Source organism: Astatotilapia calliptera, chromosome 3 (genome assembly GCF_964374335.1).
Source record: "Astatotilapia calliptera chromosome 3, fAstCal68.1, whole genome shotgun sequence".
Taxonomy (NCBI): Eukaryota; Metazoa; Chordata; class Actinopteri; order Cichliformes; family Cichlidae; genus Astatotilapia; species Astatotilapia calliptera.
In genome coordinates, this window is record NC_137424.1 from 65,832,427 (window position 1) to 65,847,869 (window position 15,443).

Genomic DNA, 15,443 nt, shown 5'->3' on the forward strand with positions numbered 1-15,443 from the left:
GTTGGCATCATTACATTTGGCTCAATGCTTAGATACATGTGTAAAAAGAAAATGTACGAGCTGTGAAGACCATTTCTGATAGAATGAAGAGTAGACTGATATATTGAATATTCCTTTATTGGGTGAGAAAATCAGACCATGTCATAACTGCTTTAAGTCATACAGAATAGATATCAGAGCCTTAAACAGGCTGACTTCTGCTAAATGGGTCAAACTGGGCAGAAAGTATACAAACACATAACATCCTCATAGAATATGATGTAACACTATAGATCAACTTACCTCAGAATATATAAAGCATATAAACAATTACAGCAATATGATGCAACAAACACAGCAGTGCTACTAATCCAAAATACTCAAAGCTTCATAGAACTGGAACAAACATTTATTTTTAGGTCCATTCTGCTGCTGATACATACTTTATTATTCTGAACATTAAACTTGTTGCTGCCTTTCATAGTGTGTAACTTGAAGGCCCTGAGTACTTTCTCCCACACTGAAAACACTGGGAGGATAAAATTATTTGAACATTACCAAATAAGACTGATTCAGGACAGACAGTTATGTTAAACTTTCCTAGCAGTCCTTCACAAACAGGGAACAGTCTGTCTATTCTCTCCATCTGTCAGCTGCTGCTGGCTCTTCCTCCTCCTCTTCCTCACACACTGCTGAGTTTGTCCTGGTGGATCATCAGGGGTGCAAAGCCTCACAGATGATGTGCAGCAGTGGGTCCCTCAGTCTGTCCTCACTCTGGACACTTGCAGTCGTCACACATGGAAATCAAATGTGTGATAAGCTGCAGGATTCAAACACAAGTGTAACTTATAAATAATTCAGTTCAATTCAATTCAATTTTATTTATATAGCGCCAAATCACAACAAAAGTCGCCTCAAGGCGCTTCATACAATACATGTTCATACTTTTATTACACAATCAGAGAGTAAGAAACAAACAAACCCAAACAGATGCCTGTAGGAAAAAAGTGGGCTTTGGGGTAGGGAAACAGCCTTCAAAGACGTCTAAGACAGTGCTGAAGCTACGCAAGGACCCATGACACTCAGACAAATGCAACATATTGAAAATTGTGTAAATATATTTGCTCGGGTGAAAATCCCCCAGTGATAGTGTTGTAAGGTTAAAATGATTGGTTATAAATATCCTAAAATGTTAAATGAACATTTCTAATTGGTGTTGTGGCAGCTGCAGTTTCAGCGATAAGATTAGGATCAGTCCCCCGCTATATAAAAGGCTTGGTGTTGATGTAGGCTTTCCTCTCTGTCTCACTATCAGGCTGCTGCTACTCCCCTCTCCACCCTCCGCTTACAGATGGCTGCTGTAAGATTGCTCCTGTTTTTGCCTCTAGCATCTGTTTCTGCAGGTTAGTGAAACACACTTACATTTTTAAAATTTCTTCTCAAACCAAAAACTCATGAGTAAAGTGAACAATGTTTATGCTAGCTGAGCTCCATTTAATTCACATGGGAAGTTAATTAGTGCCCAGTTAATGGTTTTGTTTGTAAAGGTTTAAGTGTTGGCTGGATGATGTTTTCCTCCAACAGACAGTAAAAAATTTTATCGTTTCTAGTAATGTTCATTGCTTATGTCCACATGAACTGACTGATTAAATAAGCATGTTAATCTGTAGCATCACTACAATCCCTGAGTTTATAAACAAAAAATACAAACTTAGGATTCACACGTCTTTTTCTCTTAATTGGTTCAAATATTCATTTGTCACACTCGGTTCATACTTTATTAGCTGTCCCTTTCACTTTCTCTTCCTGTTTGCATACATGTTATCTTACAGATGCAGACTCTCTCTTCACTCCCCTACACTCTTAAACGAGTGTAATTTATTTACCAACAGTAAATAGTTAATTTATAGTTAATTTATTTTTATATTTTTATAGTTTTATTTAACTATATTAGACTTTAAATTATTATGTAATTTAAAATGACATAATAATTATGTCATTAAACTGGAAGCCTGATATGGTGACTCTGGTTATAATAATCATTGAATCATCAAAGTGTTTGTGTATATCTTTTAAATTACCTTGAAGCAGCAGTTTTCAGGCCCATACGTTGCGGGTTTGAAGGAGTTAATGCATCTCAAGATAAAATTTTTACATTTCTATAACACTTCTTTTGACTGCTCCCTTTAGGCATCAGCACAGCAGATGCAAATGTCAAATGTGCAGTTTTAACATCAGTTCCATGCATTAAAATTATAAAATGAATAATAAACATAGATGCATTAAGATAAAAACTGATGATTTTTGTCTTCAGCGCTACAGATGGGTTTGCAAGTGAAGCTTGGGGATGATGTCACTCTCCAGTGTCAAATTATCACAGATGAAAGAATCTCAGTGTTGAAGTGGAGCAGAGCTGACCTGAACACAGACGGCTATGTCTACTTCTACAGGAACAAACGCTCCTATGAAAACTACCAACATCCATCTTTTCATGGCCGAGTAAAGCTGAGGGACCCGGAGATGAAGGATGGAGACGTTTCTGTGATCCTGAAGAAGGTCACGTTTAATGACACTGGGATGTATGAGTGTCACATAGCAGTGAGGAACCCTGTGAGAAGTAAAAGAGTTCACACTGAGATCAGTCACTTCATCAACCTCACAGTCACAGGTGAGTTTGTCACCCACAAAAAAACAACATTGTCTCATTTATAATTCAGTTAAAATGTTCTCCACTTATCACGTTAAAATATACATAATGAATAAGTTTAAATTATTGACAGTCCCTCTGCTCACTTCTAGTTTGAGTATGAAGGGTGAAGTCGTAGCATGCTGCTAACACAGAGGCTAACAGAGCATCTGTGGACCGTCAGCAGTTTCCTCGCCTTCTTTGAACTTTCGCGGTTTCTGTTCTCGCACACCCTCTGCATAAATAATTTGATTGGGTGACTGTGTTTTCGGCCAGATTAAAATATATGGGAATAAGAACTGTATGTATGAGAAAAGGTCTGCAGAGTGATCGGTAATAGATTTGGCTGCAGATCCAGTCCATGGTTTGCATATTGGTGATGTGGCATTAGATTTAAAAACAAAAAATGCTAAGTGGATAAACATGAATTCAAACCTCCACACAGGTTTATGTTAAAGGTAAAAACAGATTTGTTTGAAGGTTGATGTGGGATAAAAGGAGCTGTATCAGCTCTGCAAGCAGAAAACTGAACAGAACCTTAGTCTTGTTTGACATTCTTAGTCTCCAGAACATCTTAGTCTAGATGTTTATGTTATTTCTTATTTGTATTAATTTCAGAACCACATCCTTACTTGCCAGCCAGAGTGTGTGTTCAATGTGGGCTCGTGGTAAATAAAGTTCTTCCACTCTGACATCATTCCCATCTGTGACGTTATTACCAGGGAACAGTACAGAATCACATTTCAGAGAAAGTGGTCCAGGGCGTCCGCTATAACCGCAGAGTTTTCATTTCAGTGGCAGATCTCACACATGCTGCTCACGGCTGTAAAACTGAAAATGAGGTTTAGTGATCAGAAAACTAAAAAGAAACTGTGATTATGAAAGTTTCACGCTGACTTGAGAACTGACACGACTGACAAACACTCAAGAATATCGTTACACAACACGGTGACAGATCTCTGACTTTATGAAGATCATTTGGAGACATTTCACTTTTGTGTTGAAACCACAAAATAAATTCTTTGATTTGGATTTAGTGTTTCACTTTAAAATTCCACTTTACTGAAATGTCATGAACGACACAATCCACTCTGTGTCAGCTGCTTTATGTTCACACTGAGGTGACCTGTAATGACTCATATTCTGCATGATTGAACTTCCTCCTGCACTCTTTGTGTTTCCCTGCAGTAACAGATTAAGAATGAATCGCCTTTTTTTCCTTCCTCAGTAAAAAAAAGACTTCTAGATGGTGTGTGACAGATTTTATGATGATGATGTTTGAATATTTGTGTCTTCTATGATGATCCTGGTTGTCGCTCAAGTTGCTCTTCTACCACCTGGAGGCTTGAAAGTGTTAAAGCATCAATCTGCAGCTCAGTGAAAGTGACATCAGAATAACCAGCACAGCCAAAGAATCCCGAACAAACTGAAGTGTTTGCAGTACACACTGAAAAAAAGGGACTGGCCATCTCTTGGATTTATGTAAGCATCTTGCATGTATTTAACACAATTGCCTCATGTTTTAAAGTTAAATGTAACTATATAGTGTAAAAACTACATGATATGCAGAAAGGGTGTATTAAATTGTTCATATCATGTTCAGGTGAAGTAAGTCAATAAGATAGCAACGTTAAATCTCGTGAAACCACGCGTGATTTCATCTCGCGGGCTTTGGATCGTGGTTTAAAAAAGGCATCCATCTCAGTCAAGTCGAGCAGCCAACTCTACGTTTTTGGTATGTCTTGATTTTTTGAATTAATATTTACCATATTTCAGCCAAATGTAGTTAAACGTCTAGAGTGTCGCCATGTAACATGCTAAAAAAGAGCCGTTAGCTTATTTGCTGTTTTATCTGTTGTCAAAGAATTGGCGCTTTTTCATTTGAATTTGTCTTTGGCACAAGAGCCGTAATATCACATTAAACCTAATTACGAGGCACTCATAACATAATTTGGTTTTCTGTGTGAATAGATTTGCCAACTGACTCTTCAGTTACATTGTGTATTTACTGCACCATGGTGTTAGTGAGATTTTGGACATTGAACAGCTTTAGCTAATATCATCAGCGGCATTATGCTAGCTTACATCCCTACCCCTCCTGGCCTCACCTGCTGTCCTTTTGTTTTTGTTTTTGTTTTTTTTGCTGCACATTGAGAGACGACCTCTATTCTGCATTTCACCAGGAGTCAGCTGATGGATTGTGGGTTCAAGGTGTTATGGTAAGAAAGTATATTCTATTTTCGTTTCTGTAACTTAATTATAATGGGTTTTTTATAATTATTAGGTGCATGCATACTCACCCTATTAATACAACTGAGAGATCCAAAATCTGCCATAGGTTTAACTTATACCTGTATGTATTGCCAGAAAGGTGATTACTGGACTCGCATTAATGCACACTTGAACTGAAATGAGGTTGTAACTTGTGGGTTGTTGGGTTGCAAATCAGAAACAAACATCTTTGGATTTTTTTTAATCCCATAAGATCTGGAAACACAGTTTTTATTCAACAAAACATTACTGATTAACCAAGCACAGTGCCTGCTGTTATTTCAAAATAATTTTATGTCATTTCAGATAAAATGCAGCATTCCAGTGCATCCCAACCATGCCTTTACAGTCAAGGTTTCTGACGGAGCTGAGTTTCTCTCTGACAGTCTGCTGAAAGTGTTTGCAAAGTGATCGGGGGAACAGGGCACAAAGCTAAAGGATGTAGCTGCCATTATGACAGTAAGAACTTTAAAATTCTTTAACTACAAAGTGTATATGTATTGCATTAGGTCAGTAAAATTTTTATGCTACATCCATTGAAACAGTCAACTATTACCTGTGAGTACTGATTCCACTAAAAGGATGCCATAATTTTCGTCATGCATTTACTGGCCCACTGAGAAAAATTTATCTTTTTTTAAAAATAAATGTTCTGGAAACTATATATCCATAAAGTTGATGTCAAACAGGAACTTTTGATATTGCTTTGTAGATGCTGGTGTTGCATGTTGACTGGTTTAAAAAGTCAAGAGTTTTTGTCTGGGATCATTTTCTTCTGTGCTACTGAAAAGTTCACAAATCTCTGTTTTCTTTGTTATAATAGTCAAGGATGACATTAATGCTCGGAGTCCCTCATCAAAGTGCTCCGCATCTGTGTGAAAGACAATTGCAACATCTTGGTGCAGGAGTTCATGGTGAGTGTTTTATGAGTAGATTGTGGCTTTGCAACATTTAAAAATGCATTTAGTTATCCACTTGATCCTCATTGGACTGGTTAGGACCAGTAGTCCTCTTTAATAATTTGAAGTTCACATGAGGCCTGGTAGTGAACTCGGCCACCGGCCCTTGAGGCCCCACCCCCACCCCTGTATTAGGGGTCACATCAGTGTGAAAAAACTTTAAATTTGTCATTCTAATGAACAAAGGAAAATCCCACCAGTATTTACATTAGCTTTTGTTTGAAAAAAAAAAAAAAAAGACCAACTGACCAACAGCTAACCAAATTGTGGGGCTGAAAGTCTAAATTCTAACATCTTCTGAGTGACATAGCCTGGATTTCTGATGGGCCGGTGTCTTTCTAACAAAAACTAATGTAAAGCATTTGAAATTATTATGTTTTTCACCCTCTCTTAGAAACTCTGTTAGACCATGAATGGCAGCATGGCAGGCCACTCTTTCGCTATAGCTATTTACTATGTTGCTTGCATTGGTTTAAATTACTCTAACATTAGAACTGGTAGATTCAAAAGAGATGAGTTTAAAAAGGAATCTTAAAGAAATGTTTTGTGTTTAACCAGGACTTGACTGAGGCCACTGCACAGATTGAGAAAACCACAATGAACATCTGTCTCCAGAGATGCGCCAGGCAATGACTTTTCTGATGTTGTTCTTCAAGATCTGGATAACGTGACCTTTGCAGTAGCCATGCTGTTTGGACCTTTTTTATTCCTTCAACATGAGTTACCCATCACAACTCTGCTACACTTTTGAGGTGATTCAATGGGTGGTAATGGAGTTGGATGCAACTCAGCTCTCAAGAAAAGCTCACAACTAAGACAAAACTGCTCCTGCAACGAAGCTCACTGTTATGCATGTGAGGTGACCAGCTCTAGGTGAGAGGACATTTAAATCTCACACTTGTTCTGCTGCATTTTTGAAGCTCAATTCCAGGAACGGATCGCAGGGTTCATTTTTATATACTCTGCAACTGCCATGAGGACGAGCTGTTTTTTGTTGTTGTTTGTTTTTCCTTTTGCTCTGTACAAGTTCTGTTTGTCTGTTTGGCAGCATTTTTAAATTTCTCTTTGTATTTTTTCTTTCTTTTACTAGTGAAGAGATGTAGCGTGAACAGTTATACAGTCTAAATATCCCATATGGGTCGTGTGAAATGGTATTTTCAGTTTCATTCAGTTGAAGTAAAGAACGTTGAATATTTCTAAGTGTGCTGTTTTGAACCAAGATGTCACAGTATGATCAGTGCTGTAATTTTTGACAGTCACTGTATCAATGTTATTTTTGCGTCTCTTGAATAAAGTTTTTGACCTGCAAGTGCTAATTTCTTTAGTTATTGGGGTAAAATGGGTAGTGTTAATAGGAAGGTGTTTGCCAATTCAGTAACCTAATTTAATGTTAATGGAAACTAACATTACCTCAAATTGTTTAGTTATAATTGTTGTTTAACTGAATCTTGACGTCAGAGGCCTTAAATAGAATGTTTTGTATTGTTCTTTCCCAACATTTTTCAAAAGAAACAGTCTAATTTCTTTGCTGCGATTGATTCCAGAGAACACGGAAGAACTGACATTATTTAACTGTTGATTTATATAGATTCAGTAGAGGAGTAATGTCAGTTTAATTCTTTACCTACTGCAGTGAAATTAGACATGTTGTTTTGAAAGGTTACTGGTGGATGCCAGCAACCATCTTGGAAGAGAACAATACAATCTGTTATAAGGCCTCCATTTGAAAATTGTGTATTTGATACTAGAATATAATAGCAAAATGTAATTTGAAGATAATATGTAGTATTTAAGTGACCAAGTAGTATTGGGTAAAAGTTATTGAATCGTGTTGGGATAACGTGAGAAAATTGTGAAGGATTAAAATATTCCAAGAGCTCAAATTACTTCATCAAAACATGTTTAAGTCACATTTTATCAACACAAATTGCACAGGTTTATTGAACATGAATAAATTGTGTTAATTTAACTCAATTGTTTAAGTTGCTGCCAAAGCAAAACATCTGTGTGCAACAAATGTCCACCATTGAATTAAGTAAATCCAACAACATATTTTTTTCAGTGCAGCTGCAGTGCTGACGGGCAGTAGTGGTTTTTGATATGGGCAACATGAGCGGTCGCCCAGGGCGGCATCGTGGTTGCTTGCTGCTGAAGTCAATTTAAACTTTATTGTCATCTCCACTACGTACAGTCCATAAGACGACGAGATGACGAGGCTTACAGCACTGCAAGTAAACAAACAACACAGTTTGATGATTTAAAGTCTCACACACAACCTGTCGAAAGGGGAGGGGGGCCGACTGCTTCCAAATAGAGCACATTTCATTCATAATGTTGTAAATACAAGCCCATTATGTATTCATGATTTGAATCCTGGGTTGTGTGAAATCCCAGAAATAAACGCTAGACAAAGTGAATCTGTGAACTAAGGTGTAGGTCTATTAGGTTATGATCCTCGGGTTGTGAGGTGGGTGTTCATACTGGAGGGCAAAATTAAAACCAGTGGAAGACGGACAAGAAAAGTTCAAAGCCATCAGGAGCTCAGTTTAGAAAAAAGAAAAAAGAAGAGGAAGAGAAACGAGCAAAAGATACAGGTAAGCAGATGTGTCATTGGATAATGGCAGGTCATCCTGAAACAATCAGAATCATAATCAGAATACTTTATTAATCCCTAAGGAAATAATGTGGGTTACAGTTGCTCCAAGAAGAAATGGTAAAAATAGTAACAGTAACAGACTAAACTCCAAACAATACATTATGTTACAGATTTTACACATTTAAGAAATAGCACTAATATGTAGAGATCACTCATTTATAAATATCAAGGATTAACAGAGGTGATTATAAATAACTATCAAGAAAATTGTCAAGAATATTCCAGAGTAGAAAAGAGCGCGTGTAAAAAGGGTGTAACTATTGCAGTGTTTACAGTGTGTTAGATGGAGGAGTTGTACTGGGAGATGGCCACAGGCAGGAATGATTTCCTGTGTCGTTCAGTGGTGCTTTTTGGTAATTTCACCCTCTCACTGAACGAGCTCCTGTGACTGACCAGCATATCATGGAGTGGGTGGAAGGTGTTATCCAACATTATCTTTATCTTGGACAACATCTGCCTCTCAGGCACCACCCTAACAGAGTCCAGCTCCATCCCCACAACATTACTGACCTTGTGGATCAGGTTATTTAGTCTGTTTGCATCTGTCAGTGCCAGAGGGAGAGTTCGCCCAGGGCACCAAACAGGCTAGGACCGCCACTTCTGATGGGTCACATTTCACTTCCCCTCAAAGTGAGAAATCAGATTCAAGCACTGGTGTAGTTTGAGTACTTTCACACAAAAAGCTAAAGCTGTTGTGTTGATATTTAAAGTGCTTTAATTATTTTTGGATAACAAGAGAACAGCTCTGAAGGAAAAAAGCACATAAACAGAGACTGATGGCTAACTTCATATAATTTGGTTTTATTTTTGACCAGCTGAAAGTAGCTACAAGCTAAATCCTCTTTTGTCTAAACACATCACTTCCTGCATCTGTTACAAATTAAAAGCCTTTGTATGAACACTTCGATTGGATGTCTTACATAGGGTTTTATTGTGAAGCACTTACAGGAACTTGCAGTAGGAGCATGAGATGAAATAGAAATGCCATGCAGTGTATATAAAGGTTAAAAGTTACAGAGATTCACGTAAAGATGATCGTGAATCCTTTTGATTCTATTAAAAAGCTTCTGTGGTGGTTTTAATATGACTGATTATTGATTAATGATCAGGTTTGTTGTTGATCAGCTGTCAGACGCGAAGCCTGCCAGATGTTTATTTGAGTAACGTGACCTTCTTCGTTATTACGTACCAGAGGTGTGGACTCGAGTCACATGACTTGGACTCGAGTCAGACTCGAGTCATTAATTTTATGACTTTAGACTTGACTTGAAAAAATGTTCTAAGACTTGTGACTTGACTTGGACTTTTACACCAATGACTTGGGACTTGAATTGGACTTGAACCGGTTTACTTGAAAAGACTTGATATTTTACCCCAAATATAAAATTTAACATGCATATTATATAGAGATTGAAAATGTGACGTCATTCACGGGTAGAACCGCAAAGGATTCTGGGAACTCGTGGCAAGCGGTACTAGCGCACGCAGGCTTTCAATTGAAATCAGTCACACAGCGATAAAAAGAAACACAAAAATGTCAAGAAGCTGTTGTATTATTAACTGCAATAGCCGGTCGCATGACAGCCACGGGAAGCCGACGGGTAAAGAGATCGGTTGTTATCGGATTACGTCGTTGAAGAGAAATTGTTCGAGCCATGTTTCCAAAGTAACAAAGACGCGACGGATGGCCTGGATTGCAGCCATTCAAAGACCAATTATAACGTCCCAGAACCCTCCAGCTCACAGGTTAGTCTGCTCCAAGCATTTCCACAAAGGTCAGTCTGCTGTTGTAGTTAATGCGTCATTTTCATAACATAATTGGTGATATAGGTTACAAGCAAGTCTGGCGCTGAACAGAAATTGTCGCGCTATGCTCCTTTGTTTATTGTGCATAAATAGTGAATTGTCCTGACACAATATTGCGTTTCGCTTCTGTTATTATGGTACATTGACAAAAACATATACTTTTATTCACAGGATAAAACAGGTTTTTTGTATCACTAATTGCCCAGTACGATTACAGCATACAATATTATTGTCACTGCTACATTTCTGTGATGGGTACCAGAAATTATTTCCACTGCTAATTAACTACCGTTGAGCTCAAAGGTCCTATTAATAAACGGTTAACGAATGTGTATTTATGACGACGATTTGTGAGACTGGTAAACTTATGATACGTACGATGGTCTTTACTTTCTACACGGTGCATTTCAAGGTCCTGCACCCATCCGTCGGTAAACTGTACCTGGGCTTGTTGCAGTGACCGGAAGTTACTAAACTTCATGAGTGTATGCACTCACTCCAAGAAGCGTATAATTATAAATATGCATATAAATATGCTACGATGAGATAGCTGACTTCATCTAACTAGCAAATGTTTTCCAGGCTACGTTGGTGATGCAGTTTTTTTTTAAATTATATATTTTTTAAAATATCATTTATTTATGTATGATATTTTTGTCATGCGATTTTAAAGCCGGTCCTACAAGCGCATCCAAGAATAACATGCAGCTTATCTCAGAACTGTCGGTGAAAATTATTCTTGGAGCTAGGTTTAATTGAGCTGCATTTTAAAGAGGTGCAATTTCACAATTTGTGTATATTTTCTAAGTTCACTATTTTGTCATGTGTTGAGAAAAACACAGATTTAAAAATTACATGGTCTAATATTTACATTTAGCATAACTGCAACATTATTTTTTTTTGGGTTTTTTTTAAAGACTCGAAAGGACTTGAAATTCAAAATTTCAGACTTGTGACTTTACTTGGACTTTTACACCAGTGACTTGAGACTCGACTCTGACTTGCCTGACATTACTTGAGACTTGACTTGAGACTTGAGGATAAAGACTTGAGACTTACTTGAGACTTGCAAAACAATGACTTGGTCCCACCTCTGTTACGCACGTGTTTCTGATCCCACCCACAGACTGTTTTTGTTCGTCCTCGTGACACAAACAGTCGCCAGAGCGCGAGGCTGAGAACAAACCCACCTGTCATGACATTCGGGAGTTTTATTTTCAAATCGAACTTCGACATCGTCCGGATTAGAATTAGGATAAAGGGATAAGGGATGTTCTGTTCCCAGGAAATCTCACCAGCCTTGGATATTTAGCGAGCTTGAAGAGTCGGGTCAGCAGAACAATGAGGCGGAAATATCTGTGCTGGGCTCACCGTGACTGCAGGTGAGCGTTAACTCGTTTAGACTCCATCAGTGTCATACAGGAGCTTTCTTCATATTTATCATATGAACGCGTCTTTAAGTGGACCTCGTGGCCTCACTGCACAAAAACAGTTACTGACACGAAGTGGTTGAATGTGTTTTTTTCTTTCTTTTTTTGTTTGTTGGCTGTTTGTCTGTGTCTGTTTGTGCACGCTCACATAAAAAGTGGGTGTTTTGCTTTCCCCTCTCTCCGCCCGTAACACACTATTTGGGCGCCGCCTGAATCAGAGTGAGGACAGCTTACATATAAATCAGACATGAGACCAGCAGCAGCTATGAACACTCAGTGCGCCAATTATTTCAGATGTGAATAAATTAGAGCGGGAACTTTAATTTGGATCTGCTGCTCCGTGCGTTCAGGTCTGACGCTGATCAAGAATGAAAGAAACCTGGACTGGATCCCTTTAGTCTCTGTCTCTTACTGATTGAAAGTTATCGGTGATAAAGATCCTCTACATGCAACTGAATACTTCCCTGAGCTGCATTCTAGCAGCTGCAGTTCCAGACTTGAAGGCATCAGGACCAAATATGGGTGCCAAAACGAATTAATAGATAATTAATGAGAACATCAATGGACATTTAATTATTTATATATTTGTTTCATTAAATCATAATCAACTAAAGCAGATTTATTTCACCTGAAAATGATTTTTTTTCTGTTCTGATGGGGGAAGGGAGAAGAATTCAGTTGAGCTTCCTGTTAATCCACTGGTGAACTGTCACATTTAAAAGTCTAAAAAGGAAATCGGAAATCAAAGTTTTTGGGGTTTTTCTATTGATTTGTTGACTTTTTTCTGTCTGAAATGTCATACATTCTTCATTGCATTTTTAAAGTGCGGATTATATATGGTTCTACTTTCCGGTGTGACTGTAATTTTAAATAGTTTCGTTTTTAAAGTGGCCCACCCTCCCTAAAAAGGCTGGTCTGGAATGTGAGCTGCTTCTTTCTGTTCAGGTCAGGGCTGCTATAATCTTCTTTCCTCTGGCTTGTCACAGATGGCTTTTGTCAGATTTCTCCTGTTTTTGTCACTAATTTCTGTGTCTGCAGGTGAGTCAAACAGTTTTTTCCTTGCTTATTCTTTCTGCAACTAAAGGCAGTTTTATAAATGAGCGAGTTATGTTCGTGTCTCAATGTTCCATTCAATTTACGTAAAAAGGTTATTGGCACCCAGTCTAAAGGTGATAAACTCACTCTCGCTTAACAGGTGAAATCTCACTACTAGGTTGTGACCCCTTTGTGACAACGGGATGGTCAAAAGACTTCTTTTTTTTTTTTTAAATCCGGCTAATCACGCATTAGTCGGAAAACGGGATTTGCGAGAATGAGCGCGTCTTCGGGAAACTAATGAGTCATGGAATGAGTCATGGAATGAGGTTCGGCTGATTGCAAATGACAAAGGAATTAAACTTTCTCTTTTCGTAATTGGTTAAAATAAATAAATCATTGATATAAAATGGGTTATAGATCACATGCATTACTTTTAACTGCAAACTTTAAATGTAATTATTTTCTTCATTGAGCTGTGAGGAAAAAATAATAGTAATTCTTGAAGACTTTTAGAAAGGATAAAGGGACTGAGAATCAACTATGACAGCATCAGAGTTCACAAGTGCACTTTTGGGTAAATATATAATAATTAGCAAACATCCACACAGCTGTAGTTGGCATGACTGGTTATCATGTGTCAGGCTTGCTTCTTATTACAGAAAGAAACTTTGGGGTTTCAATAGATGCATGTTTTTACTGTGTGTTTTGACGTTTTCTTAATATTTAATTAATTCAGGTGTGTAAAGCTGTAATAAAAAAACTAAATCACGCTTTTGTTCTGTATCCTTCCTCCACTGTCTACCTTGTTGATGGTTGTCCCTGTTACGTTGCTCGCTCAGAGATAACAGTATACATGTTTGGATGGAGAGAAACAGTTGGATTACTGCAAAAAGAATAATCATACTTTAACTATAGTTTACATTTTCTAAAAAGTGTAAGTAAATCAAATCCAACTAAAAGCAATACTTTGAAAAGTTTACATTCCTTGAGAACACCACAGCATTGGGAAACTCAATATTACAAGTGATGTTGAAAACAAGGAGAGGACAATTCTTGGAAATCAAAGGGAGTTTGGTCTTAGCCTCCACTTGGTTTTCCTATGATGAGAGAGGACAAATGGAGAAAAAAAGAGGAAATGCAGACACACCTGTGTAGGTTTGGTCACATAGATGGATCAGAAGACCACGTGTGGTTTTTATTACCCAGTTACCAAGTTTTGTCAATCAATTACATTTTCAGGTAAAGTTTGCCAAATGTTGCCATTTGAAACAAGTGTATAAAAGTAATATATATTCTAAAACTGTCATATTATATATGCTTGTTGTTGTCTCTAATACAATATAATAAAACTAAAGCCCCATTTGGGCCTACCACCTCTGCTCTGCTTTACTAGCTGAAAAGCAACCAAATATAGAGGGTAAGAGTGGACAGAATCGCAAAGATGGATTTTAAATATGCTCTCTGAATCTATACTGATATAGTGCATCTCAAACGACTGTGCTACTATATCTATAAAGCTGGTTGCTGATTTTCAGGGTCTGTGTAAAGTCTTGACTGTAAAACATTTCAAAGTAATGTGGTCGTGTAATCGCATTACACTATTCAATAATCAAATAAGTTACTGAACGAAATTCAGTAACTACATAAAAGTTAAGGACATTTTGAGCATTCTATCTTTATCTAATCTTTCAGTACATAGCATGGTCTAGATTTAAATTCTCTTCATTCCCATTCTCTTGTTCTTCTTTTTTTTAAACATAAAGTGAACTTTTTAAATCATGCTCAGAGAACCTGATATGGTTACAGCGCTGAATACAGAGAGGAGATGTTTTCACGCCTGATATTGGTGAAATTTTCCTTCAAACTTTGTTTGGTCAACTGTGGTTTGTTTAAAAATATTAAATGTCCTGTTTTAATGTCAGTTTCATGCATTAAAAATGTCTTTGCAATAAGAAAATTGATCGTTCTTTTCTTCAGCTCTTCAGCAGAATATGCAGGCGATGCTCGGAGCAGACGTCACTCTCCAGTGTCAGATTACTACAGATGAAAGAATCTCAGTGGTAAAGTGGAGCAGACCTGACCTGAACACAGACGGCTACGTCTACTTCTACAGGAACAAACGCTCCTATGAAAATTACCAACATCCATCTTTTCATGGCCGAGTAAAACTGAGGGACCCGGAGATGAAGGATGGAGACGTTTCTGTGATTCTGAAGAACGTCACGTTTAATGACACTGGGATGTATGAGTGTCATGTAGCTGTGAGGAACCCTGTGAGCAGTAAAAGAGTTCACACTGAGATCAGTCTCTTCATTGAGCTCACAGTCACAGGTGAGTTTGTCATGCCAACAGCAAATGGAGTGCGTCCATAATGTCGTAGTTAGCATGTTCACTTAGCAAGTTCAAGCCCAGGTGACACAAAACCTTTGGGCTTTAGTCAGCAAAAACATATGTGTGTTTAGTGTCACATGTCAGATAAAACATGCTGAGCTGCTCACTCTGTTGCGAGTAGCTTTAATACAGAAAATGACATGCACTGAGCTAGCAGTTCTTACTACTGTATATCAAGGGTAAAGTCGTAGCATGCTGCTAACATAGATGCTTTCGGTCAACAGCCA

The 15,443-nt window shown here is 37.8% G+C and overlaps 1 protein-coding gene and 1 long non-coding RNA gene across 6 annotated transcripts in view; one reads left to right on the forward strand and one right to left on the reverse strand.

Annotated features, from left to right (window-relative positions):
- Positions 1 to 101: 101 nt before the first annotated feature.
- Positions 102 to 1,076, reverse strand: LOC145425623 (uncharacterized). Its single transcript, XR_013906333.1, has 2 exons — positions 962 to 1,076; positions 102 to 799 (listed from the first exon to the last, which is right to left on the reverse strand). It is a non-coding gene; the product is annotated as an uncharacterized LOC145425623 (long non-coding RNA).
- A 177-nt stretch (positions 1,077 to 1,253) lies between these two features.
- Positions 1,254 to 15,443, forward strand: part of LOC113019508 (uncharacterized) — a 28,244-nt gene continuing 14,054 nt past the window's right edge. For 4 of the 5 annotated variants that reach the window (XR_013906320.1, XR_013906321.1, XR_013906322.1 and 1 more), the window contains exons 1-2: positions 1,254 to 1,382; positions 2,294 to 2,647. Coding sequence is in view for 2 of the 5 variants with exons in the window: in XM_080298800.1 (XP_080154926.1) it covers positions 1,331 to 1,382; positions 2,294 to 2,647 (406 nt within the window). In the remaining 3 variants the exon portion in view is untranslated. Of the gene's footprint in view, positions 1,383 to 2,293; positions 2,648 to 14,802; positions 15,157 to 15,443 lie in introns of all 5 variants that reach the window. The other variant, XM_080298801.1, reaches the window with a different exon arrangement.